The 27,690-nt window shown below is 42.7% G+C and overlaps 1 protein-coding gene across 1 annotated transcript; it reads left to right on the forward strand.

Annotated features, from left to right (window-relative positions):
* Positions 1-338: 338 nt before the first annotated feature.
* On the forward strand, positions 339-22,409 carry LOC104507750 (nucleoside diphosphate kinase 7-like; the record flags this gene model as incomplete). Its single annotated transcript, XM_010149126.1, has 3 exons — positions 339-407; positions 4,126-4,227; positions 22,302-22,409. Coding segments are annotated over 3 exons (279 nt in total), but the record flags the coding sequence as incomplete, so codon positions are not given.
* Between the last annotated feature and the right edge of the window lie 5,281 nt (positions 22,410-27,690).

Raw genomic sequence — 27,690 nt, forward strand, 5'->3', positions numbered from 1 at the left:
TTTTTGTGAAAGTCTCAAGGTCTGACATCCCCCTGTGAGTCAAATCTCCATCACGAATGAAGAATAGCCACTTTACTATCTAGCAAACAGATCTTTCTGTATGTCTTGGTGGCATCAGCCAGCACTACCTTGTCTGCTTATATTTAAGGTGGAAGAAGTTACTGTCTGCTCTGTTGCCTGTGGTGTCATTGGCTAAGTTTGTATTACAGCTGTAAAGCCATTCCTTTCACTCAGTAATGCTTAAAAGAGTATTCTGAATGTTTGCTGGTTAACAAGGGATGTCTGTGGGGTTTTTGTTGTTGTTTAAGGCAGACTGGCTAACGTTTGTGTTTTCTTAGTTCAACATGGAGCGTGCAAATGTGGAAGAATTTTATGAGATTTACAAAGGTGTCGTTGCTGAATACATGGTAAGCATATGTTTGAGAAGAATATGTTTAAAAATAAAATACGATTAAATGAGGAAGCGGTCGCATCTTTCCTTCTTTGGGATTGTGATAGGGTTTCTTTTAGAAACTTGGTGTTGAGCAGTTCTAGCCTGTTCTCAAATAAACTAAGTCATCTTGAAATTTATGCTGTCTTGTAAGAAAGGAGAGTCTTTTGTAGAAATTGTCCAGCCAAGGAATTTGTAAAATAAAACAGTCACACACAAGCTATTTTACTGCGCTAGAGCTATGAGGATATGTCACATCTGCATCTTTCTTTGGTTTGATATTGCAGTAGTGGCTTGGGCCAGAATATGCATGTATTATTTTGTTTGCAGTGGGGCTGCTGTATTTGAATGCTTTCCTAATGATGTTTTGAGCTATTTTTAAGTTTATTGATCTGACTTCTGTGAATCTTCAGAAAATTTAAGAGTTTAAAATATGCTGTAATCCCGGTGGATGTCTTAAGATTCCATGTACTATTATGCCTCGTTGTACTGTCACATAAAACTTTATGACTGTAGATAGAACAATGAGGATACAAGAGGATGAATTTGCATTTGTGTCACCTTTTGTCAGAGGATTTTGGTTCATTTTACAAACAGTAATGAGTATAGCTTCGCTGCCATGCTATGTACTATACAATTGAGCCTTAATTTTTAAATGGTTAAATTGTTAAAAGCTTTCTACACAATTGTTAGTATTACTCCACACAGTTACTAATATTACTTTAATAATGACATTTTCTTTTTTCCCCCTGTATGATTGTTTAGACTAACTTCAACAAGGTTTGTTGATTTGTCTTTAAATAGGTTAGGAGTACTGTTAGTTTACTCTCAGATTGGGAAATACTCTCAAAGTCTCCTCTGATAACACTGTTTTTGACAAGGACCGAAGGAAGATTGGACAGGCAGACTTGTAGGTACATGGCAGAATTCAAATATGATAATATCCGATCAGTATTTCAGGGCCTGAAGGAACTTGTGGTAGTGCAGAAGCCTTTGCTTTGAACCAAATCAGAAATCCTCTGCCATCTTCAGGAGCTCTCACATTTTAATTATATAATTCAATGGGAGAGTTACTCAGAAGGGAAGGTGACATTTAAACTGAGTAAGATCAATAAAGATGATACGTTTCAGTGGGAATCTAGGGCTCTGTCCTGCAAGCCATACATGCTGGATGTACTCAGTTGAAATGAAATGAATACCTCTGTGTACTCAAGATATTTGTGAAGCAGGAAAACGTGGGGAAGCTAATCGTGATGGTAAAGGGATCCAGAGAAGGCACATATGGGAACAGCAAAGATATTGTCAGTGCGGGCCAAATAGGAAGAAGTATGTTGCAAAATAGGATATTGAAGAAAGAATATGACCTCTTATATCTGTGACTCAGAACCGTCTGGTTTGATCTTAATTTTATTTATCATTTCAAAATAACTCGGCACAGATGATACTTGACATCCAGAAGTCTTTCTTCTGGTTACCCCCTGTGAGTCAGATAAAGGCTTGACAATGTATATAAAGCACTTCTCTGTGAAAAGAGAAAGCTGAACAATTGCCCAGAATTTTAGCTTTGTTGGTATCTCCTACATGGGGTTTTGCATACTATTGATTAGCTTTTGTGCTGTTTTGCTTGGTATTTCCTACTGTAGCCAGAAAAGAAAATGGAGAAAAAGGCAAGAGATTATTTTCGGTCACCTCTGAATCCACTTTGTTAATCAAAAAATGCTTGAGTTTGATCCAGCTCTAGGAATGGTTTTAGTTGACCACAAACCATATTATTTATGAATAAACTATTTGCTGAAGGAAGTTTGATTTAGCTGTAACTGTGAGCTTTACCAGAGAAACAGTGCCTGCTATTTAAATTCAACTCTTGACTTGATGAGGCTGTGTAAGGCAGACCAAGCTTGTCTCACGTAGGATGACCTGCCTCAGTGTTATAGTTCATGGCAGCTGGTCTTCAGTCCTCAGCTTTGTGTTGCAATGAAGGAGTGAGGAATAACCTCACTTGCATTGTTTGCTGTTGCCGGTGGGATGTCAGCACTGATACAGAAACAATGGAAAAGGGAGCAACAAGAAAAAAAACACAGCTTACAGGAAGGAATTCAGTTGATTCAACTAAAGTTAAAAGCCTGGGTTTTTTCCACTTTCCTGTTAAGAGTTATTTTGAAGACAGAATTCAATGAAATTGTACGGAGCACTGGTCTTGTAGCAATTTACTGTTTCTTAACACAATGAAATACATTGCCCTTTGACCTGTTCTTAACAGACCTGTTGGTGCTAAGACAGTTTTTGGAATTAAAATATTTATTCATGAAACTAGTCTGCAGTGTTTTCATGTCCTCTCAGGAATAGTTCTACCTACATTTCCTAGTCAGGTTGATGATAGAGACACTCGGCTAAAATTCTGTCCTACTGACTTCAGAGTGGGGAGATTAAGCACATGCTCTCAGCATGGAATCTATTAGGAAGACAGCAACTCTTTGGACCAATGCTGCTTGACTTGGAGTCTGTGTGTATTTAGTTTCCATCACAGTTCATAAAAGGCAGAGAAAGACTTAATCCTTCCGTAACTACTGCTTTTTTTCCCACTCTGTATGCTCTAGTTCTTTGTCATGGCTCATCCTTGGCCTGCCCATGGTTGGTGGGTGTGACTGCTGTACCTTGATTGTCCTTCCCTCTCCTTCCTTGTTTCCTCTGAATGTTTTCTCCTTTCCTCTTTCCTCATTGGTTTTGATTCTTTTAATTGTCCTGATTTGTTTCAAACCTGTCTGCCCAGATTTCTAGACAAGTATGCAATGATAAGGGCATGATTTACAGAAGGAAGTCAGACTGGAACATCAAAATAGATTCTTTCTGCTTGTGAAACCTATACCTCTAATTAACAAACTCAAAATTGGCACTAATGCCCAGAGTTAATTTAAGCTTATCAAAATTCAGACCCATCGTCATCACCCACTCAGAACTCTCAATGTCTCTTTAATCTCCAGGAGACTCCAGGGAAACAGATGATTTTGGTGTCACGGAGATTCTGGTAACAGCACACCACAGGAATGTTGCCAGGTCAAGGATCCCTTCCCTAACAGTTGTCCATGGGCACAGGTTCTGTTGGGTTGTGTGTTTCAGCTTCTGTAGCAATACGTGAGGAAAAGACAGTGAGAACCAAAAGCCCAAGAGACATTTTAATGACTTAAAGCCATCAAACAAGGGTATATTGGGAAACAAATACAGACTGTGTACTGTGCTCCTCGTAGGGAACGCTGCAGAGTCCATTGCTGCCTGTGGAACTGGCTGAATAGAGTGCGATTTTTTTCCCCCCCCTCCCCCCGAGGCTTACACCCAGCAGTGTTTTCCAGTCATTCAATCTAGTTGGGCAGGTTATGGGATACTGCTGTGAAATCCAGGTCCAGATCAATAAGAATTTAAAGTATAGTGGATGCTCTTGCATGCTATTCAGTATTCTGTTGGAGCTGAATATCCAATTTACCTCAATCCCCACCTTCTAAACCAAGTAGCGATATGGGAAACATATCCTTCACTGTGAATACCAATGATACCTTTCTTTCATGTCTTTGCTTTCCTAAATGCACTGATATTTCCTAGTTGTTCCTGTCCTGTAAGTTTGGGTCTAGTTTGGGGAAGAATACAACCCTTGCTAATGCCCAAAGAAGCTCAGATTTGTTTCCGTCTTTGCTCTCTTCCAGGAGATGGTTACAGAGTTGTGTTCAGGCCCCTGCATAGCAATGGAGATTATACAACCCAAGCCTCCAAAAGTGTTCAGAGACTTCTGTGGTCCTTCTGATCCTGTAAGTACTTGCTTGAGTGATAAGGAACGCTTAAAAAGTTGATGTGCGGTCTATGTGTACTAAACTATCCAAGTGCGGTATGGCTGCCATGGACCTGCTGCATTCCTTGGGAACATGTAAGCAGTACCTTATTATGGAGGTCAAATGCTTGTCTTAGTGGACCAACTTGCAATCTAGCAACTCTTCTGGTCTGACCTGAAAGAGATGATAAAATACTGTGATGATATTTATGTGAAAGGAAAGCTCTCTAGGCAAAAATCTCTTTTAGAGATTCAGAAACATCCTAACACAAAGCTTCAGACCCCTGGAACAAATAGTTATTGCTTGTGCTTGGTAAATCAAATGTTAGTCCACTGCGGTCTGGCATTCTCCTAGGATGAAACTGTGAAAGAATTGGTTCCTTTGTTGTTCAGAGGGAAGCAAGCAAAATAGGGTGTAAAAGTTCTCATACCCATTTGCTATGCTAATGCTTCTAGCATTTATCTTTCATTTCTTGAGATGACTAATTGGATATGCGTGATACTGCGTGCAGTTTGGAGACAAGCGTGAGTGCTGTCTCAAAAAGACTGCGGTTTGTTGTTCAACAGTGAAGGCCACTATAACACACAGGAGCCATGAAGTAAGTGAAATACCAAGGTGGAGGCAGCGAGGCCAGAGTTTGTATGTGGTTTTGGTAATGGTTTGATGTTTTAGTTGCAGACTGAGTGGGTTTACTGGTTTCCATGGAAAAAACTCACACAGATTGATATTTGAAGGGGAGAACGAGTTATTTTTTTTCAGATCCAGAAAGCACATTTCCATTACAGAAAGCACAAGTTAAAGGCATTATCCAAACCCTTCCCCCCCCCCTTCTGTTTGGTAACATTTAAACATTTCTCTGCTGGGTTAGCATCTTCTAAGCAGAGCATAATTTCTTTATCTGACATAGTTTTAACTGGAGGATGATATATTAATAGTAGCATTCACAATATAGCGGTTTCAGGTTTTTTTCCAATTCCATGTTTAAGATTTCTGGTCTTTAAAACTTTCAGAGATGCAGTCGTTTTATGTGGGCCTATCATATCCTTCTCATGTTTCTGCTTGTTTAATGCCTGATACATTACAATCAAAATATATTTGCTAACATTACGGCTGCTTTAGGTTGTTAAAGACAAATGTTCCTATATGAGGGAGTTTATCTATTTTTCATTATTACGTCACATGTAGAACTCTGTCACAGCCATATGGGGGGTGTGTGACTGAAGGAACTGTTGATGAGCAGAAGAACTGAGGGATCAGAGGGCTGGAGCACGTCTGCTATGACGAAAGGCTGCGAGAACTGGGCTTGTTCAGCCTGGAGAAGAGGAGGCTCCGAGGAGACCTCATTGCAGCTTTCCAGTATCTGAAGGGGCCTACAAGGGTACTCGAGAGGACTTTTTACAAGAGCCTGTAGTGATAGGACAAGGGGTAATGGGGATAAATTGAAATCAGGGAGGTTTAGATTAGATATCAGGAAGAAATTCTTCACAGAGGGGGTGGTGAGGCACTGGAACAGGTTGCCCAGAGATGTTGTGGATGCCCCATCCCTGGATGTCTTCAAGGCCAGGCTGGATGTGGTTTTCAGCAACCTGGTCTAGTGGAAGGTGCCCCTGCCCATGGCAGGGGGGTTGGAACTAGATGATCTTTAAGGTCCCTTCCAACCCTAACCATTCTATGATTCTGTGATTCTATATATAAACTGATGGCTTCTCTGGGTGGCGTAAGAAAACAGCAAAGGAGGGAACTAAATTCCTGTCTCAAACATCCCCTGCTAGCAACCTGGCTGTGCTGTTCGTGTTTCCCTTTTAAGGGTTAACTGTATGACTTGTGAAGTGAAAATGAGTCCCCACCTGCTTCTAGTGGAAGCAGACGGATTTGGACACTGAATTCCTAGCAGTTACGCTACTGGTATGTTTGGAAGACAGGCAGCTGTGTTATATTTTTCTGTCAACTGTTTTCTGTAAGAATTGCAAATTTAATCGATTCTTCAGGCACATAAAGGATATGTACAGTAACTACAGCTGCTCTGGAGAGTGACCCTTGCCTGAAATTTATCTGTCTCCAGATAGCATTTGTAGCTTGCCCTTGAGGAAGAAGGGTACCTTCTAAGGTACCTCAGTGGTCTTTTGTCATTCCCAACCAGAATAGTAAGAGAAACTCCCAACTGAACTTTGTGGTTACAGTATCGGTCTCAAACAGGAGTAACAGAAACCATAACAGCCGTTTCATTATCTAGCAAGGTGTTGTGGTTTAATTATATCTTAGATGCATAGCAAATGTAATAATGACTTTGTGGCAAGTTAGGTGTCTGAACTGGGCATGAATGTTAGCAGTCCTTTCAGTCTGTTCTTGGGTGTGCTTGAGACAGTTGGGGTACACTTCAGTGAAAGGCGTCCAGGAAAAAGTGATACAGATTTTCCTGAACCAAAGCGAGATGACCTTTGGAAATAGGTCTGGTTTTGTCCAAGTCCCTGATGTTTAGGGCTGAAGAAAGAATTAGTTGCTCTATTTGGAGGATTATACTTTAATAAGCTAGCAATTTATACCAAGTGTACAATGCTAAAAATGAAATGGAACTTTGTGCTGTTTTCTATAACTGGGTAATATTTCGCTAGCACTGCGGGTCAGTAAAGCTCTCTGCCAAAAATATCCTTTATTATAAACCAGCTTATAAATATTTTATTAAAACCTCTCATGTGGTAGTAGGGAAGACTGAAAACCAATAATCTGGTTTGAGGCTCTTTGTAGCAGCATACGAATGGCCTATCAAATCTGGAAAGCAGGCAGTGGGATAAAGATACTTGTCTCTATGGAGCTGTGCGGGACATGCTCACTCTCAAAACTGCCGTGACCTGATTGAAGGGCTCGGTGTCACAGATTGCAGGCTTGTGGAACATTTGCCCCTGTTGGATAGTATATGTATGAGGAGAGCTGCTTTTCTGCAGATCTCGCTGCTGCTTGTGTTCTTGTCGTACGCTGGCACTCTCCTAGTGCGTGGCCGGCTGGCTCACTGCACTCCTGGCGAACAGGCAGCATCTTTATTACACTCAGCTGAAACTCCTGGAGTGCAGCTGGACTTGTTTTGGGCCATTGGTGGTCTCATCTGAGGCCTTTCTATAATCTTTCAGATCAGCTGTGGTGCTTGTTTTTCTTGTCTTCCGTCTGCAGCCTCTAGCTCAGGTGTTCCTCACAGCCAGGTCCCAGACTACTCGGCGTGACTTGCTCTTGGTGTCGCTCTGCACCTCGTCCTCTCTGTCCTGGGGTGCCTTTGTGGCTAATGTGTAGGGTTTAGAAATGGAAGGCTCTCTCCACATCTACTGTAATAAGCAGGTATTTACCCTTTACTTACCCTTGCAGCACCCCTATGAAAGGCCAGCAGCTATGAAAATAATGTTTCTTTACAAGGGCTGTTTAAAAAAGACCTCTGAATTCCACACAAGACATAGCTTTTCAAGGAGGGGAAGCACCCACAGCCTCTGCTATGCACCAAAAGCTAGGAGCTTTGAGATATCCAGATCCTTTGAGCAGCTGAGCACTTCTCCTTAGATATTTAAATTTCAAATAGGAATGGGATTCCTCAAATTACTTTGAGTTCCACTGATTTTCCATGGTGTGTCTGAATCATTTATGCCCTTTTTCAAAATACACTGTCAAATCTTATTACGCAGGTTGTTAAGTTACATTTTTGGGGCTGGGTGCTGTTTCACTCTGTTTCTACTGGTGCACCTCTGACATCGAGAGAAAAACGTAATTACACCTATGATAAAGAGGTAACTGCCTAGAAAGCTAGGAAGAGGAGTTAAAAAGTTAATTAAAGCAGATTACTACAGAACACAAGCCTTTTGAACTTTTGATATACACTGTCACCTAGAAATGGGAGTTGCTGACTGCAACCAAAGTTCAACAGAAAAGAAGTGATGTTTCTTCTTCACTGTAAAGGAATGAAAGTGCTTGGTGGCGAGGGGGAAACGCAGCAGAGTGTGCATCATCAAGAACGCTGTTTGAAGAGAAGAAAGAAAAGCAACCTGTGCTGCATTGATTTGACATTGTTTCACATGGAACAGGAAGCAAAGGGTGTAACAGAAGACCTCAGAACAGGCGGATGGTGGTCAGGGAATCCTGTCACTGCTTGAGCTTGCTGGCATCAGTGTTTTATTTGGTTGGTGGTTGTGTATTTTTGGCCCCTTGGAGGCCTTTTTTGTTCCTTAGGTCTGAAGCTACAGCTTCAGTTTTCACACCTTTTTCGTGCAGCTTCTATGTTGAAATAGCTGCTGGTAAAGTTTTGTCATGGAATTGTTGAGATGAGTACTTAGTATTTGTAAGATACATGTAAAACGCTGTAGAAATTAGATTGCTTTTATTTTTTATTATTTTTACCATTTTTTTGAGCTGTCTTCATACACAAATGAAAAGGTTGTCTATAACGTGATTCTAGGAGACTACCTCAGCTACATGTTCCTGGCTGATTGCATAACTTTTAGTAGTTTTAAGAGCTTTTAGTTAGGATTGGCAGCACACTAAAAGTGACTCAAGTACCTTCTGCTGTGAGATATTATTAAAGTGATGGACGTGCTGCAATATTTTTGTATCAAGTGGGTTGAAAAGGGATTTTCACATACTGGCTTTAGACTCTAACCTGCATTCTTTTTACATTGGGGATTTGTGATTTGAAGGGTAACAGTGTGTTAACAGTCTTTTGTACTTTTGCCTCAACGCCAAAGAGCTGAAAGGGAGATTAGATGGTTTAAAACAAAGCGGTGAACTGAAAGAGCTCGAGTCTGCTTTAGCTCGGTTCCTGACCTCACTGTGTGACCTTGGACAAAAAGTTCAATATGTTTCTGCCTCAGTTATCACATCAGTTAAATAGGGATAACGGTATGAGCCAAAGAGCACTGTTGCTGTAAGATTTTTGTTTGTACAGACCTCCTGTGAATCTCTGGCACTGAAAAATACCTATACGTGAGGCCAGAAATGTCATGTTCATTCCTAGAATTACATTAGCAGCACGACATTTTCATATTACATCACATAAAAAATAGTTCAGTGGAAGATACAGAGAAATACAAAGACTATTTTTGAGCTCCCAAGAATTCATTTTCTGGTAATACTGTCATAGCTGTTTCAGTGTGGATTCTCCCTATAGCCTAGTGAGCCTTGGTAAGAGTGTTGACAGTGAAGTATATCATGGGTTTCAAGAGAAATAAGATTTATTATTTTAATTCTTTGATGAAGAAAATTTTCATATAATTTGCTGCTCAAATAGCCTGAGTCATGTAATAATAATTTAAATTTTCATTCAGCGCCAGACCATTATCAGCTAGAGTAGCAAACGGATCGATCGATACCAGTTACGATACCCTGCTGCCTGAGCCTGCAATGGGAAAGACATGATTGAATTGCTTAGATGTTATTTAGGGTCAGTCATCTGACTCTGTCCTTTCAGTTTTTAATTTCAACATCAGCCTCTGCAGGTCTGACGAAAATGTGCTCCAGACAGTGCTAAGGCCTCTTCGCTGGGGGACGTGGTAGTTTTTGACTGAGTAAGTGTCTGTGGAGGGAGATTCTTCCCTCTGGGGCAGCCCCTTTTTGCTGAGCTGACACTGCTGGTTAGTGAAGCCCGAAGTCTCGGTGGGTTCAGGACTTCCCCGGCATAGTTCTGTGTCACCCCTCTGTGCATGGGCAGGGGGCTTTTTAAGACTGGATCTAGAAGAAAGGAAGTGTTAAGACAGCTGTCTTCTAATGACCCACAGCTCTAATGGGGCTGATACCTTGAGGGCCACTGCTGCATTAGACTGTTCATATGTTGATGTATGGTTTGAAATTTACCTCAAAAATATTCCAGCTTGCTGTCAGAGCCAAACCTGTGTCTGCCAAACACCACACCTTTACAGGGGGTTGCTTTCCCTGGTTTAAAATGGATGGAGGCTGCAGTCAAGAATCTGGTCATTTTTGCAGGCATGAATTCAGTGTTCATAGGAAGTTCTGACATGTCTCTCTTGTTTGTGAATGGGTACTTTAGAGTACCCATTCACAGCCCCTGGCACCCTCCCTGTTGGCTTTAATCGTGTGTACGTGCTTTGTAGTGGCATGTATGCGTGATCTGGTCACAATTTTGTGGTGACCTGCTTAGAGCTCTGTTTCTTGCAGTCTTCTCCAAGCCACCCTTTGCAGGTGACAAGAAGTCCTTTGATAGGACGAGGGTCTTCAGCCACACTGAAATATGTCTTTGTGTGGGGATTAGAACAAAAATCAGAGCGCCAGTAGTGGTGGGAGGCGCCTTTTGCTCGCAAGTGGCTTGCTTTAAATGTGGCTTGTTATTGCCCGAAGGTTGCTGTCGTGTGATGGCTGTTTGGTGTCATGTGGAGCTGGAGTCTGTAGGCTCACTTTGATTCTTGATGGGTAGGTACATATCCGTTGAAAATTGCTGTTATTAGTGGTGACTGCAAGTCTCCATCAGGTGACTAAATACTGTCAGAGCCCTCAAGACCAGACTCTGCTTTAAATCCAATCGGATTGAAGGATGTTGGTGAGGTTACAGCTTGAAAAAAACCACTTTTATCTTCCACTCCTTGTCTGAGGCTCCAGAGCTACCAGACTTAACGTGTCAGCAGTGCTACGTTTTCTGCCTGAATAAATCCTGGATGCGAGGTCATTGGACTTGGATTGAGTGGTCCCAAATTACAGTCACTTCAGTCATTTGGTAAAGTAGATAATTAAAGTTATTGCCTTGTGGGATATCAAGCCCACTACCATCACAGAGGCATGATGCTGGGGGAGTCTGCTACTTTCACTCTCTGAAGACAAGGTGCTGGGAGAGGACTGAAACTGGAGTACCTTTGCCTCTTGCTTCTGGTTGCTGCAGTGCTTTGGTTTTTTCCTCAGTTGGCTACCAAAGCCCCGCTTGCCTATGTAGGGCGAGGGTTTTTTTTGTAATTTCCTCTGCTACCGGTCACTGTGATACTTCAGTATCCCCCGATGACAAGGCACCGTCTTAATTGCAATTTCTGGACATCTTCAGGACCTTACCAACATTTTGCCAGAGATACTGTATGCCCCCCTGGAAAATAGCATCCACTTCAGAAGCCTCAGGGTTCCCATCTGCATTCCCATCTTTCTCTTACGTCAGGCTGTCTCTAGCTTTGAACTGCTTCTTCCTGGGCTCCTTGTGCCTGGTTCCGGGCTGGAATAGCTTGCCCTGTTTTAGCAAGAGGGGAGAAGTTGAACATGAGCCCAGATACTGAAGGAAAGCAGGGGTGTGCCACAGTACTGGTTACTAATCTTCCTTGGCTTGCTGTGCTGCCATAGAGATCTCCTAGCTACTCTAGGATGTGTGCCAGGGTATCCCGGACCTGGGTTTCGAGGCCTTTCCCTGCAAAGCATCATAGGGCTGGCCGATTTTGTAAGGGTTTAAGCCACACTTAGAATATTCACCTTTTAAGAAAACTTGGTTTCTTGGTCAAGGACTTTGTACTGTTCAGCTCTGCAGACACATGAAGAAGCCTAATTAGAAATCACAAAGACTAATTGTATCTATAGGTAGGTGTGAAGGAAGCCTGAAAGACCGGCTCAGGGGTCATAAAGGCTCCCTTTGCACTCAGAGTGGTTGCATGTCAAAGCAGTAGGTGGATGTTATTAAAAAGAGTATTTTAAGCATCTATGATGAACATAACATTCCTATAAATGCTGTGAGTTACATAAATTTGTCTATTCAGCCTTGAGGAAGTGGAGTTTTTTGGGTTGTGCAGGGCTGTGGTTATAACTGTCCGTCTGCAGGTCCTGTTTTGCAGATTGAGTGCTTCCATATCCTGTCTGCATTGCATCTTCCTGTTTAGGTTTTGTCCAAGCTTTGAATATATGCAGTGTTTTAGAGAGTGGTTACGGATTTAGTATCTCATATAGATGGATCATATTTTATTTAAAAGGTGACCTCACAAAGTTTTAAAAGTGCCTGCTTGCCTGGTTTCTTTTAGCATTTCCTTGGCTTGGTTTTTAAATACTGCTAGCTACTACATTACAAAATACCATATCTGCATTGTCTCTCTGCTTACATATCTTAGATGGGTTAAGGAGGAAACGTTTGTTTCTCCTGCGGTAGAAAGAGAGGTAGGATTCTAACGTATTGTGTGGTACCAGCCTGGCAGAGACAAATACACAGTGTCATTTTACACTGGTAGGCTGATCACAGGTAATCCGCAGGGTTCTCTCTAGGGCTTGTTTCTCCCCGCTGCACTGGATTAAAATCCAATTTACCTAGCTTATAGGAGGGGTTTAACACTTATTTTTAAAAATAAAAGTATACTTTCCCCTTGTGAAAATACAGTCTTTGTCAGTAAAACACAGAACTGAAAATCAGAATTCCTAGGTTGTAGTCTCCTCCTGCAGTCAGAGGAGGTCTGCTTTCCTTGATGATTCTCTTTCTTTTTAGTTTTGTGGGGGTTTTTTTCTCCTTCCTCCTTTGGACTGTTCTATTATGGTTCTCCTGTAGCTGCTGAGGCTTCTGAGAATAGATTCATTAATGTATTCAGTCCATAAAGGTCCATAGTAAGAGCCTTTTTGAGAACATGATGGTTGGGGGTTAATTTCAGTCTACTGGGTGTTTTCTTTGCTCTCCTCCTGTTCTGTTTGGTTACAGTAGGCAGCACATCACTCTCTTACCTTGGACAGTAATGTTTTTGGATATATAAAAATTAATCACTGAAAAGAAGCATTCAGGCAAAAAAAACCCCAAATTCTCTGTAACCTCAGTCCTGCCTTGGAAAAAGGGAGCAGTGTTTCCAGAAGATATGGGGAGTGCTGAGGTCACCCTGTCTGGGAAAGAAAATAATAGTTACTGCCCTAAACAACTATTTTCTCCTTCAGTTTCTTAGCATTCTGGTCACAGTGACCTTGTGTGTTTGCAGAATCTTTGATTTAAATAGATTAAGAGCATTTGCTTACACGCCTGACTCAGGTTTTTGTTGACTATAGATAGCCTTGTCCTTCGCTTGAATTCTTCCTGACTTCTGGTTGGAACACAGTAGTTCTGTAGTGCGATTACGTATACTTCAAGTTCTGAAGTAAAATGAACGATAGCTCGGTAAAAAACATGTTAAGAAAGTAACACACCAAAGTAGAATGTGGTAGGAAAGGCTGCAAGGGCTTTTCCTAGAGCACTGTAGAAGGCAGTTACCAGGAGTTGGCACACAAAAGGTGAAAATATGCGATAGAGGAAGTTATAAACGTTCAGAAGGAAGGGCAGTAGAGCACGCACTTTTCCATATAACCATGACAATGATGTGATGTTGAGTACCCTGAAGTTGGCTGGAGCTGTCCCAGAAGGTTTCATGTCTTTCGGTCGGCGGCGTATGAGTAGTCAATTCTTGGGTGTGCACAACGTTTTTTCTTATCCCAGAGGACTGCTTATTCAGGCTCTGCTTGGTTAATAAATTGGTGGCAGAGCTAATAATAACCAGACAGAAATAACCAAGGAGATCACAGTGTATCTTATGTACTCTCCATGATAAATTGCTGCACAAGAGATTGATCTGAAAGGAACTAATCACTGCTGGAAAGTTGAGATCTCAGTTCCTCAAGTGGGTTTCCCGTAAGAGGGATCAGTTGGCTTTCTAGGTGGCACAGGTGGTGTACTTGTATGATGTAACAGGGCCTGTGTGGACCAAAATTGCCTAGGTGCTTTGGATGCCACTGTAGTAACAGAAAAACACATGCAGTGGCCAAACCTGCAGTTATTTTCTGCTTGAGCTGTATTATTGAAGGCTTCAGAGTGGATGAAAACAAATGTTGTGACCTAAGCCTTCCCTTCTGTAATAAAAAGAAGTAAGCAGTCTGTTTTTGCATTTATGATGATGGGTATTATTATAATAAATCCTTCTCTCTGCAGTTGCTGACAGCCATGAGAACAGCTGCAGTAATAGTTTTCATTCTGCACCACTGGTCTCATTGTCTGTGGACACTATTAACTAAACAAAGGGATTTTAAAAACTGGATATAAAATTATTAATTCAAATGCTGAGAACCTACTGAATAATTTGGGGTGCTGCTTGCTGCTCTGAGTGGTTTAGGCTGACATTCTCTGTTCTACTGCAGGGCCACCTGAGCAGAATCTTTAGCAGCTACTTTCGCTTGCAGCATGATAGATTGCATCCGATGTGCACATGGGATTTCCCTTGCATACTCCTGCTAAGAAGTTTTGCCTTTCTCTGCATCACTTGACTTCCCACATCAGAGGACTAGAATGAGGTCAGGGTAGAAGATGGGTGAGCAGCAGTTCTTCATGTTCCCATGGGAGCTCTCAAGTTGCCCTAAGTGACCTGGCATGGCCTGACTTTTGCAGGCTGTGGCTTATCGTCAGAGTGCTACACAGGAATTAAAGCAGCATTAAACTGGGGAGAGAGAATAGCTGAGGAACTGGTCTAGGATTCAAAAGATCTGAGCTAAAAGTTGGACATTGAACTTGTGATCTTTGAGAAACGTGTATTTCTTTGTGCCCTTGGGAAATTACTGTTTCCCTGTCTCAATTTTCCACTCCAAAAAAATGGGGTCCATTCTGCTCCTATTTTCTGTTCTTTGTGTCTCTTCATATCAGTTTTCCAGGCCAGGAACCGTCTATTAGCATGTCTAGGAACACTGACTAGTACAGCTAGTCCTGAACACAGCAGGGGCTTTTAAAAACCACTTGTGACACAAATAATGAGTGATTCCTTCCATCAGATCAGGGCTGTTCACAACTGTGTGGGAAGAGATGGCAGCACTGCTGCCTCCAAGGAGAAGCTTGCTGTTGGATTTGAGAGGCTTGAGGGCACAGAATGGAAGGGAAAGCTCTCTCCCATGCTAAGCCCCAAATGAGGAGGATCTCTGGGGTTTGCAGCAGACTTGTGACTTTTGTCTTTCAGTCCATCTGCATCTCTGTTCAAGAGGATGGTCCAACGTTGGTTCAGCTAGGGAAGTCTCGATAGAATTTCGAAGCAGTTTTTTCTGCTTTGCAAAGTGTAAAAGCTCAGATATCCGGACTGCTTTTGCAAATTTAAAACTCTCTCTCAAATTTCAGAGGAAAAGCTAATTTTTAATTATTCTTGTTCTTATGGGGAAAAACTCAGCTAAGATATCTGCAGACTAAAAATAATGTCTTGCAAATTCATAGTGGCTTTCACTGGAGGCTCTCCAGATATTTTGCTGAAATGAATTAATGAAATCCCAAAATATCTCTTGCAGCCTACTATTTTTTTCATCCTTGTTTTACAGGTGAGTTAATAAATGGATGAAATTCTGGATGCCTTGAAGGCACTGGAAAAGCATCAGTGGGACCAGTATTTCCCCTGTAAAGCTTAAAGTAAAGCAACTAATAATCAGATTTACAGTTATACTGATGTTTTGTGGGGTAGTTGCTTTTCAGTTGTTAAATGCTTCCCTTCTCCAACCTGTCAAGTAATGTAAATATCCCTTATTGCTCTCAGATAATGCAACAAGATAGCTTGATATTTTATCTTTATTCCTCTTTTGTGACCAACTTACATTTGGTATGGCAGTTACCCTCAAGACTTCCCCATCCAATCTAGTTTATGCTTAACTCAAAAGTGGGGCTACTTGCTCTTATCTGAATTCAGCCCATTGGCAATGGCAGGTAGGCACAAGATACAACAGTAAGTACATTTCTGAGCAGGGCAGTTATCATTAGAATTGCTTAAGTGTCAACCAGAAGCTCCAAGACCAGTAAAAATACTATCTCAGGCTGGCAAATGCACCACGTTTGCTGCCCACAGCAGAGAATCTGCGGAGAGCTGGTGCAGCACCTTTGAGCTGCCAGAGAGGAGGAGTGGTAGGGAACTTGTGGGAGTGAAGCAGAGGGAATCAAAGTGCCTCAGGGGATGGAGGGTGAGGAAGAGACGGCATAACAACTTCTACAGACTTGTGAGCTTCTGAAAAACTGCCAGCGCTGGTGTATGGAAGATGACTTTAGGTCCGTTAACAAAACTTCCAAAAGATACAGGGCTTCAGACTGGTAGTTCAGAGGCAGCTGACTTCAGAGTAAACAGAAAAGCAGATTCTATTTGTTTATTTATTTAACTCAGACCAGAGTAAGCTTTTGTAAAAAAATAAACTATGCTTTGATTACTTGCTGCTACCATTGCAAAACTATTTGCTCTTGGAAGGAGGGGAGCCTCAGATGCAGGGTTTTTTTTATTTACAGCCTTGCAATTGAAAATTTGACTGCTGTTGCCTGGATCAGATCATTTAATTTGCTGAACAAACCTTTTCAGCCACACTGGTTCAAGTACATAACTGTATGCAAAAAGGCTTGGATCAGTTAAAGATACGAGAAACTCGTCAGGATGGCCATTCAGTGATTGCAAGTGTGAATATTTTGCCATTGGTCAGGAGAAGACAACCTGAATGTCTAGGTCGAAGGCACCAGTGCTCAGGGGATAGAAGACCAGGCTAAATATTATGAAGACTTTCAATGTAACCTTTCCAGCTTCTTGAGAACCCGTGCATCAGCTTGCTTTGTGGTAAAGATTAAAAGATGAGGGGTGCTTAGTGTGTGTGTGTGTTTGGAGGAGGTTGTTTTGGTTTGACTCTTTTTTTTGTGATATGTGGAAAGTACAAGAGACCCTCGATAACGCTGACTCCCCTGGGCGCGTGCCTGTTGATCCTGGCTCCGTGTTTGTACGTGACGCTGCTGCAGCTCACGTGGATCACAAAGAAAGAAGATGTGTCACTGTCAGCAACAGACTTGTGTTCTGGATTGCTTTGTGAAGCCTAAGTGGAAGGAAACTTCCTGTATTCTCCAACACTGACCTGGTTTTGTATTCAGAAACTTTCTGAGGTACCTTGCAACAGGCAGGTCCCGGGTTTCGGGGCAAAATGTACTCTTCCCCAGGTAAAGAGTTCACAGTGGCAACAGCACTATCTTATGCAGATTCTTCTTTCTGTAGTACAGATGGAAGGCTTAGCACTGCATCTAGAGATGATAAAATGGGCCTGAAATTGATGCGGGAGTATAAAATTGTGGTATTCTGCAGCAGCTGATGTTGAGTGCGAGGTGGCTGATGGCATGAAACTGGGGAACACGAACCAGCTCAGAGCTGAGGTAGCTAGCGGGGAAGCACATGCATCGACATCTGGTTGGCTGGAGTTTGGAAAGAGTAGGGGCTGCAAAGAAAACACGTGAAAGGAGCTGAGGCAAGCCTGCGGTGTCATGCACAAGATCATCTGTGACCACTGATTTGACAGTTAAACCTTTGTCTTCGGCTGGGAACTTCTGTGAGGGATATGTCAGATGGATGAACTGAGGTTGTTCCCACAGTAACAATAATGCTAAGGTGTTTCTTAGCTTGAATAAGCATTACAGGAGATGCTTGTCTAGTATCGCATTCTGCATGACCGAAGCTGTGCTGCTTTTATCGCTTTACTTCTTGCTGATGGCTTATGTAGGGATGAGTATTTTGTGCAGCTCCCTGCTGCAACCAGCAGTGTGTGACATGACTGGTGCTAAAATCCCCTGAAAAGAAAAGCCAACTGAAGGGCTGTGATGATGGGAAGAGAGAGGCACTTACTCTACCTACCCTACATAGCTGTTGTACTGCAAAAGAGTACCTTTCTCTTTTTTTTGGTCCTGAAAGGGCTTGGCACCTTCCACTCACCAAAGTGGAAGATCAGGTAGCTTGCTTGGACAAGGCAGTCAGATTTCCAATGGCTGAAGTTCAGCCAGACAAATTCCACGGTGAGTGGCGGAATTTACATTATTTTGTTTGTTCACAGTTAATGTGTGTTCTGTTCTCTTGACAAGGCCGTAGCTGGTCCTTAAAAGGAGAAAGGCACTTGCTTGTTTGCCTGAGGCTGGCTACTGCCTTCTCTGCCCTCTGGATCAGTTGGCACCCTCAAGGGAAAGGAGGGACCATCTCTTTCAGGACAGCAGTGGAGCATGCAGAACAGAAGAGCTTCACGAGCGCAGGGTGGGGACAGCAGAGGTGGGGAGACAGAGGCAACAGAACGCCTTCGGAAAGAGGGATGAATGAGGAATGCCAAGAAGAGCAAGGAGCAGACATGCAGTCAGGGCGCAGCTCGAGAAGGAAAACGAGGCGTTTTACTGGGGGCCTGTAGGGGACTGTGCAGAGTTTGTAGCAGCCCGACGAGTCCTCTGAATGCCGGTGGCCTGCAAGCAAACCTAGAAGAATGAACCTGCCCTGGGAGCATACTGTGGGCAGGAGAGGGTTTGACCACAAATCTCTTATTTTTATTTTGCTTGAGTCAAGAGGACGAGTAATGGATTTACAAGGCTCCCTTCTTCTAGTTCATGTTGAAGTAGAACTGAGTTTTAGTCTGTAAAAGTTCCTTTCTGTGTTTTTGGTTCATTCAGGTTTGTGCTCTTTCCCACTGAGGAGGGAGGGAATAGTTGCTGCACAGGGTCAGTCACCTCTTTGGATTTTCCTCGAATGTCATTTAAACAACAAAGCATGCAGAAACGTTTAAGAGCAGTAGCCTTTCCGCCCTTCTACATACCCAATTAAGTATTCAAGGCAGATACTTTTAAAAAAATGACTAATTTTTTCTTCAAATCTACATTTTGCCTGGAATACATGTTACTCTTCTGTATAAATTCCCATCCAGCTCATGGAAAAAACAGCCATTTGAAGGAAAGGCAGTTAATGAGCTTTGCTCATGAGTATGTGTAGGATTTTTCAGTCTGATTTTGACATATTACTGGCATTGGTGACATTTTTGTTTCCCTTCACTTGTATAGAAATGGAAAGATTTTTGGAATGTGCTAAGTACTTCATACAGGCAGCGTTGCACTGGGCACAGTTCTAGGACAGAATGAAACATGAAATATGTGCATCTGTATCTTGTGTAGGACAAGGATCTTCAAAGGGCTGCAGATCAAAGCCCAGCCTGTGTGGTGTGATCAAATAGCCTGCTGACTAAGACCAAAGAGGATGAGGCCTTTTTGGTACAGCAGTCCTGGTTTGTTTTGCCCTAGATAGTGTATTCTTTATGTGAAGTGCAAGTTCGAGGCATCCCCATTTACACACACACACAAAGTTCCAGCGCACACATGTTACTCTCACGCATATGGTGGAGCTGTAACTGTTCTTAACTCCTCTATCATCTCACTCTCAACTCCTCTCAAATGGTTTTTGAAAACCACTACACAAAACACATACTCTGGAAACTAGACTCAGCAGAGATCTTAGGAAAAAGAGGTTTAAGGATGGAGGGGTATGGGGGAACCAAGCCAAACCCCACTATTATATTTGTATCTCCCTGTTGCTGTGGATAAGACTGTATAAATAAAATGCTTGGCAAGCTTCCTGTTGTGGAGAAGAAGAGTGTATTAATATGTGCTATGAGGAGTATGTTCTGTAAGGAACTTGCTTCCTCCTTCCCTGAAGCATTCCGAAGATTCCAGCCATACATACACAAGGACACCTATATATGATGTATACAGCTGTTCGTATTTCCATCATTTCCAGAGGCCCTGTTTCCTGTGGGTTCCTCAGTGGTGCAGTAAGAAACAGAGTAAGAAAATTTTGGAATTGGCAATTATTATTCTTTTTTTGGCTACTTAAATATAAGAGACACTTCTTCTCCTCTCGTCCTGTTTGTTAACTGATGGCAAAAAAAGGCTTATTTAGGTTCTTATTAATCAGGTGCTAAGAATGTAAAGTGCTGGAGGACCTAGCTTTGTGTACTTCTGACCTAATGCAATCCCAGGCAGAGCAGAGCGAGTCCCTTTCAGTGCAAGATGGCTCATGAGTTTCAGGAGGGCAGGAGACTGCGTAGCAACCTGCGTTGAAAAATTGAGGGAAGACCGGGAGATTGCATACTGCCACAGTCGGAGCTGTTAGCAAGGGAGGGTCCAAGAGAAGAAACGTGAGGTCTCCCATTACGAGGTAGAAATGAGAGCTTAGGACAAACGGTGAGTCAGGAGGCCACAGCTGCTTTTAAAGAAAGGGAAAAAAGAAAAGTAGGTTTGGTGGGGAAGATGGGTCAAGCGAAAACTTGGGAAAGTTTCATAAGAAGCAGCATTTGTGGACCTATTGGAGGATGGAACAGTTTGAGCAGAAGATTTTGATGGATAAGAAATAAGCAATGTCAAATGCCAAGTTTTAGCTTTTTAGATCTGAGCTGTTTCCAAAGGTTGCATAGCCACAATCATTTTTCCTAATATTCCCAAGCTTTCCTTAGAACAGTTGAAAGCCTGGTGCCCTTGCTGGCTTCCGGACAGGTAGTTGTTACTGGAATCAACAGTTGCTTCGAGGAAGGCTTGATTGAAGTATCACGTAGCTACAGTTAACTGGCACATGACTTTTGTTTCTCCAGCAGACTTTCTTATCGCAAACCTTTAATGAGGACCGTGTAAAGGAGGTTTTATTTTTCACCTTGGGGCTTTTTTTTTTTTTTAAGTGAAACTCTTGAACTTTCCTCTGAAACAAAATTTGTTTGATGTTGAGGGTATCTTATCAAATATTCTTGACATCCATATGCAGAGATCCTGTATAACCTGTGATGTACACACCATAACAATGGGGAAATGAAACTTCTTACAGCATGTTCAGAGTCAGACACACTCCCAAGCATTAAAACAGTTTGTTTTCTAGGTGGGTAACAGATCACCGTGGGTAACAGATCACCATGGGTAACAGATCTAGGTTACTAGATAACAGATCACCATAATTGTTAATTGTTATTATGAGAAAATATCTAGGACTTGCTGGGCTATGAGATGATCTTGCCCTCAAAGTCCAATTGTCTTAGTTTAGTAATGAGACATAACAAGTGGGTGAAGCTGGAAAGTGTTTAAGGCGTGTTGTCAGATAATGCTCATTAGAGCTCTTCTGGGACTGGCTTAAAACATTCACTGCCATCCCAGAAGAGACTGTGTGTCATGTGAGTGGCTCTCATCTGTACCTATGCAGAGTTTTCCGCGTCAGCCAAGAGCTGCTACTGAAGTCACTTTGAACCCATTTGACACCAAAAGTTAAGTAATGCGTGGATGATCCAGTCTGGTGAGTGGGCTGTGGGGGCAGTAACCTCCAGCTGTGACACGGAAACAAACACGGGGGAGTGGCACAGTGAAACTGCACTGGGCACATCCAGAGTCATGACACCCTCATGCATCCAGGGCCTTTTCAGAACGGGGCCTGTGTAGGCTCTGTTGGCAAGAAAGAATACTCCTTTTTGTTCAGTAGCTCTAGTGTGAGCTTGTCATCAGCCTGTCCCCTCGCACGCAGTAGTGCTCGAGAGGCACTCATGGAAGAATGTCCAAAAGGTTTTAAGGAGGGAAAAATGGATTAATGCCATTACCACTGAATTTTAAAGGGAGGCACACTTTGAATGAGGTAGACTTGGAGAAGAGCTCCAGGGTCTTGAGAGGAGACAGCGGCAAGGTGTAGCACAGTTGGCATAGGAAAGGGGTTAAAAGACAACACTTCAGGGTGATAGTGCAGAGGAATACAGCAGGACTGCATTATACCCCGAAAGAAAGAGCATGGTGGAGGGGAGAGCCAGTAAAGGCAACCCTCTGCGATATAACACGGGCGATATACCATAGTAAAGAGGTGGGGGAGGAATGTTATCTCAGGACCTGAGTCGTGTCTGCTGTAGTAGGAGAAATACTCTGAGAGGCCAAGGAGACAAATAGTTCACTGTGAGCTGAAGCAGTGTGCAAGGTGGTGTGCTTGTGTCTGCTCACTACGGACAGCACATTCTGTGCTTAAGAGCTGCGAAGGCGTTAACTTGAGTTAACCCCGTCAGTGCAAGAACCAGGAAGGTGTATCTGTATGTGAAGGGTCCTGCGTTTCACCTGAGATGGCTTGATTGACCCGATTTCAAGCAGTTCGTTTTCATAATCTTGGTCATGGTTTTTCAGCAGTTGTATATGTGTATAGTGCAAGCTGGAATTTCCCTCTTCTTTTTCTTTTATGGTGTACCACACGTACATTAATAGCACCATACTGTTCTACTTCGTAAGATTCTATCGCATCCATGATCAGTGGAATAGAATCAGTGGAAGAGTGTGGTTAACAGAGGTCTTGTGGTTTTCTTGTGTTCAATAGGAAATAGCCCGTCTTCTCCGACCTGGAACTCTGCGTGCTGTCTTTGGGAAGAACAAGATTCAGAATGCTGTCCACTGCACAGACCTCCCCGAAGATGGAATTTTGGAGGTAAGACCTGCTAGACAGTGTAGGAAGTTTTAAAATGAAAAGCTATACTTGACACTGTTTCAAGCTGTTGAAGTGTTCTATACGTGGAGTAGCTGTGTCTTGTATTAACTTACTAATTATTGTCTGATTTTTGGCTTTGTATGCTTTTATTAAAGTCCAGTAGAAAAGGAAAATGTTAAAATAAGGGAGACAGAAGTACTCACTATGGAGACCAGAACAATTTCACTCACACAATCCCGCCTCAAAACCAAGGTCTGTACAAGCGGGTTGAAGTGTTGCCTAAGCATATCTTGGATGGATCTCTGCATCCATGCAGATATTTTTCCAGCACATGCATAGTTTCTCTTTTACTGTCTACATGTATTTGTGAGTGAGTTGCTGTCAGACTGTAGCAGAATGGTGGAGCAGCAAGAGTTTCCTTAGCCTGGATAATTTTACACTCTCAGAATGGTGTTTTCCTTTGGCTAACTGTGTCACCATCTCCCTTCATGAAATAAAATCAGATTTGTGGGTTAAAGTGCTGTTTGCCAGGAAATCACGCCTAGTTTAAGGAATAGACTGGTGAAATTTAACGCTGAGAATGGCAGCCAGCATCAGCAAAGTGGCAGCTTTTTAAACTATTTCCAAGCTGTCATTAAAAGTTGATAGCTTATAGTTTCTGCCCAAAGGGACTGGATTTAAACAAGCAAATGGGGAGTTATTGCCACATGCCTAAAATCCCTCAGTCATGGCTTTTCAGTGCAGTAGGAAAAAAAAGACATAGCCTGCAAGGGAAAAATGAGGGTCTCGCCAACACTCCAAGAGCATCTTAGTACTTTAGCAGAATTCTATCTCTCCCTTGTGTCCACAGTCTGTTTCCTTCATGCTGGTGCAAAGCAGGTATAACCCCATTTTGCCGGTTGTTTAAATTGAGTTTACAGCTACTATAAGTGGGGTGGGTGGGACAAAGCAGTTGAATTGCTTCTTCAAAACAAAAACTGGGTCTGGAGTTCTTTCTCAAGCTCTCCACTACGTGTGTTTGTCCTTGGAATTCCACAGCTGAATCTTAAGCTGACTTCTTGATCTAGTGTTACTCTACTACACACCTAGCAGTCCCCATTGCAGACTGGTCAATTAAATAGTCATTTATTGATTGTATTTTTGAGGGAGCAGGGCTTAAGTGTTTTGTTTTTTGTTGTTTTGTTTTTGGTGTTTTTTTTTTTACCAGAGGCGTAATTGTACACAGCATATGGCTCTTCATCTGTCTGTAGTTTCTTCTGTAACAGTCCAGGTTAAGTCAGCAGTTGTAAAGGACATTGGTCAATGTTCTTTAATGAGTAAATACAGCAGCAAAAGTTTCAATCTGATTGTTTGGCAAATAAGCATTATAATGTAAACTACAGAAACCTTTTTACTGCCAACACTTTTGTTCTCAGAGTATCTTTAGATCTGTGTTCTGTCAGAAATGTAGTTGCCCGAAAACTTAGGCAAGCAAAAAAAAAATAACCTCTGGATTTGCTTAAGTGCAAGGGCTTATCATGACTGATGAAAGAGAAATGATATGGTATACACAGAGATCATACTTGGGAAGGACTTTTTCCTCAGTGAGTTTTTGTGTAAGAGGAGCTCAAATCCAGTCACTGAGGTCTCATTTGCTGGCAAACAGAATCACAGAACGGTTTGGGTTGGAAGGGATCTCAAAGCCCATCCAGTTCCAACCCCCCTGCCATGGGCAGGGACACCTTCCACTAGACCAGGTTGCTCCAAGCCTCATCCAGCCTGGCCTTGAACACTTCCAGGGATGGGGCATCCACAGCTTCTCTGGGCAACCGGTTCCAGTGCCTCACCACCCCCTCCAGGAAGAATTTCTTCCTTACATCCAATCCCAATCTCCCCCCCAAGCTTTCTTGTAGCCCCTTCAGGTACTGGAAGGGGCTGTAAGGTCTCCCCGCTCAGCCCCAGTAACTGTAAAAGCAAGGCTGGAGCAGAGGGACTGTGTGGCATGCAGGACAACCATAGAAGGAAACTGAGCCAGACTAACATTTTTAACAAGTATGCTGTTCAGTAGATGGTCGTGAATGTTTTCATTCTGTAATGGATAACTGGATATTTTAATATGCAGTTTAACAATGAGCCACAGAGGAGGTGAAGTCAGAGATGGGTAAGGTACTTGTCATTGAGGAGAATGACCTTGGCTGTGTTGGCGCAACGGAACTTGCATCTTTGGATGTGGAGTTAGCGTGTGTTCATAACGTCCGTGTTCTGGCAGGAGATGATGCTGTTGCTGAGATGTTAATGCTGCTGTTGCTGTAAAAGCTTTACAGTATCACTGTAGAACAACCGGTGAGTAGAGGAGGAGCCTGGAGTAAATTTCAGGGTTAAATCTGGCCTGTTAGTTTTTATAGTGCAAAGATGAAGGATCCTTTTTAAAACCCCAAAGAAAATTAATTGATCCCCAGGAGATTCTTTCTTCAGGCAGCATTGTTTTTTGTAGTGTTAATGCCCTGCTGCAGTTACTACCCAGTGTAGCTCCAGAAACCACCCTATATGCAAACTCCTGCACTCCTGTTTCGCCGATGAAAGGTATGTTTGGCAGTCTGAATTTAGGCACAAGAGCTGGGAGCTCCAGAGTTTCGTTTCTGAACATGGTGCGGATTTTATCTGAGCTTGGCTAAGCCGCTTTTCAGATTTTGGCATGAAAGTGTTTGGCTCTGAAATTCTGTATGGTGATATTCTGATTTATATTTCTCTTCTCCAAAATAAAGCAGCAAAGGCAGCAAATTTTAGAAAGCCAGCTACAGAATCATTATTACAAATAATGACACAAGTTCTAAAAATTCCCCCCCTTTCCCACTACATATATATGTATGGGATTTTTGGGAGGGTTGGTTGGTTTTGGTGTTTTATGGGGGTTTTTTGTTGGTTTTGTTTCAGTTTTTGTTAGGTTGATTTTGGGTTGGTTTTTGCAGTTGTTTCTTTTCTGGTGGTCGTGGTTTGTTGGCTTTTTTTTTTTTTTTTTTTGGTCCAGAATAGCAAATAGCTCAATTACTCTTCTGAAATCCAGTAAGCTTTCTTGGAGAGAAGATGCTGTGGTGTAGGTTTCCTGATGCTCTCGGGGAACCAGAGAGGTGGGCCTCAGGGAAGTGTTACAGCCCAAAAGCAGGCAGAGACAGACTGATACACTGTGAATAAAGATGTTAACTACCTTTGATTCAGAGCTTCTTTACAGCCTTGACTGTGATTGAGGGCTGAATCATCCTTTTCCAGAGGTTTCCATTTCCAGCGCAGCCTCTCCTTACAGGTCTAAGGTGGGAGAGTGGAAGTCCCAGTATCTCTGAACTTGAGTTGGGCCCCGTGGGTTTGGACACAGAAGGCCTTAGCTGCGTCTGTTGGCCGGCTTGTGGAGTACCTATGCTGTCAGTGCTCACGCAGCTTCTCTGGGGTCCCTGTCCCAGTCCTGACTGCCGTGGCTGCATGTTCGGGGTACACATCTGCAGGGTCAGCAGCACCCGAGGGACCTGGGAGGCGAGGGGGTCAAAGGGACTGCTGCTCTGGCCACTTTGTGGGTAGGAAGCTGAGCGGGTTGCTCTGTCTGTTAATTGGTTTTGTGACATTTGAACTTCTAGAACCAAACAGAGATGGAAAGGGGAGATCTGTGGTTGACCTACTATCCTATCGTGGGCCTTAAATGCACAGGATTTATGGGAGCACAATAAAGGCACGCTCCTGTGCAGAAGGGAATGCATCGGTGCTTTCCTGAGGACTCGGTTAGGTATCCTCAGTGCCAGATACTGCGTATTTTAAGATTTTTCCACCCTTCGCTGCAGTTTTTATCACCCCCCAGTTTAAGATCCGAGTAAATTTTGAAAAGTGTTTGCAATGGCAGCTGCTGTCTGATTGTCCTCAAACGGAGACTTCTTAGCAGAGAGAAGTAATTGAGGGCTAGATCAAATGTTTGCTGAAGTTAATAGCCAAACTCTAGGTGACTTTGGTGGTTCATACTTCATTGGCAGTCACTAGCAAGGGCAGGGTAGTGACCTTTCTCCCAAAACTCATGACCAAGGAGTACTTGGGGAAAAGAGAGAGAACAACGCCGTCTTGGAAATAGCAAGGGAGTCATTAACTTGTGCAGCCTGTGTACCTAGTTTTAGAACACTGTATTTAATTAACATAGTACAGCAGTTTTTCAATATGTCTTTGTTAGACCTCTTTTCCATGGACCTGGAAAAAAGGAAAGTTCACTTTTAATCTCAAAAGACCCTCAAACAAACAAACAAACAAACCCCAAAAGCAAATACCAGCACTTGCTCCCACCAGTTTGACCCTTAACTCCTGTCTTTGTTCTGCAAACTACTTCACGTTTTAGGCAGTGACTAAAGCACACCAGAATTAATGAATAACTCACTACGGCTCAAGAGAGGAGGGGGCGTGCAGCTGAGCCTAAAACGAAGCTGTTCACAGTGGAAAAATCAGTGTACCTTCAGTTGTAAAGCTGTAACTGCTTATTTTATTCCTAGTTTAGTGTTACAGAAGGAGAGTGAATACTGCCCTGAAGCTTCTTGGATCATCTCGTTGACTTACTGGGTCAGGCACTTATTTATTCACTTCATAGACTTGTGTGTCCTTGGATCAGCACAAAATGTATTTTCACAAGTGACAATGGATAGACACAAATAGCTCAGAACAGCCCGTTTCCTCAGCCCATTTTAATGGGGAGAAGAAAGAAAGGAGGAAGTAGAGAGGGGAGCCTGATAGCGATGCAGCGTTTACGAGGTGATGGGGTTTCACGAGTGAAGGCTAAACCAGCAGTTTATTATTTTTTTCTGATCAGCTGGTGTTGTGTAGGACATTCATTCAGAGCAGCGGCTTGCATTTGTTTCCCACATCCAAAGCAGGTACTGCTCTACCACTCCAGGTTTTTTCTGGTTTTTATACAGTAGGTACTCTTTGGAGCAAGCAAACAGTGACACCTGCATTCACATTCCTTCTGAGTCAGGTTGAGCAAGGACTGGGACACATATGTTTTATATGCCAGCTGGAGATGGTTTTGCATTTGTCTTTCACATCCACATGGTGAAAGGTGATTCTGTTTCTCAACTCGGTTTTTGACCTGAGGAACATTTCTGATACGTATCTCATTGAAGTAGAAGCTTGCAAACCACTGGATCTGTCAAATCATCGTCTAGACAAAACAAATTTCCTTGAAATTAGTCATTCCTGGACTAGTTTTAATCGAAGTACTTGATACAGGGTGTTGTGGCTACCAGACTTCACGGTTTATGTGCAGGGCAAATTAAAAATC

Source organism: Eurypyga helias, unplaced genomic scaffold, assembly GCF_000690775.1.
Source record: "Eurypyga helias isolate BGI_N326 unplaced genomic scaffold, ASM69077v1 scaffold40993, whole genome shotgun sequence".
Classification (NCBI taxonomy): Eukaryota; Metazoa; Chordata; class Aves; order Eurypygiformes; family Eurypygidae; genus Eurypyga; species Eurypyga helias.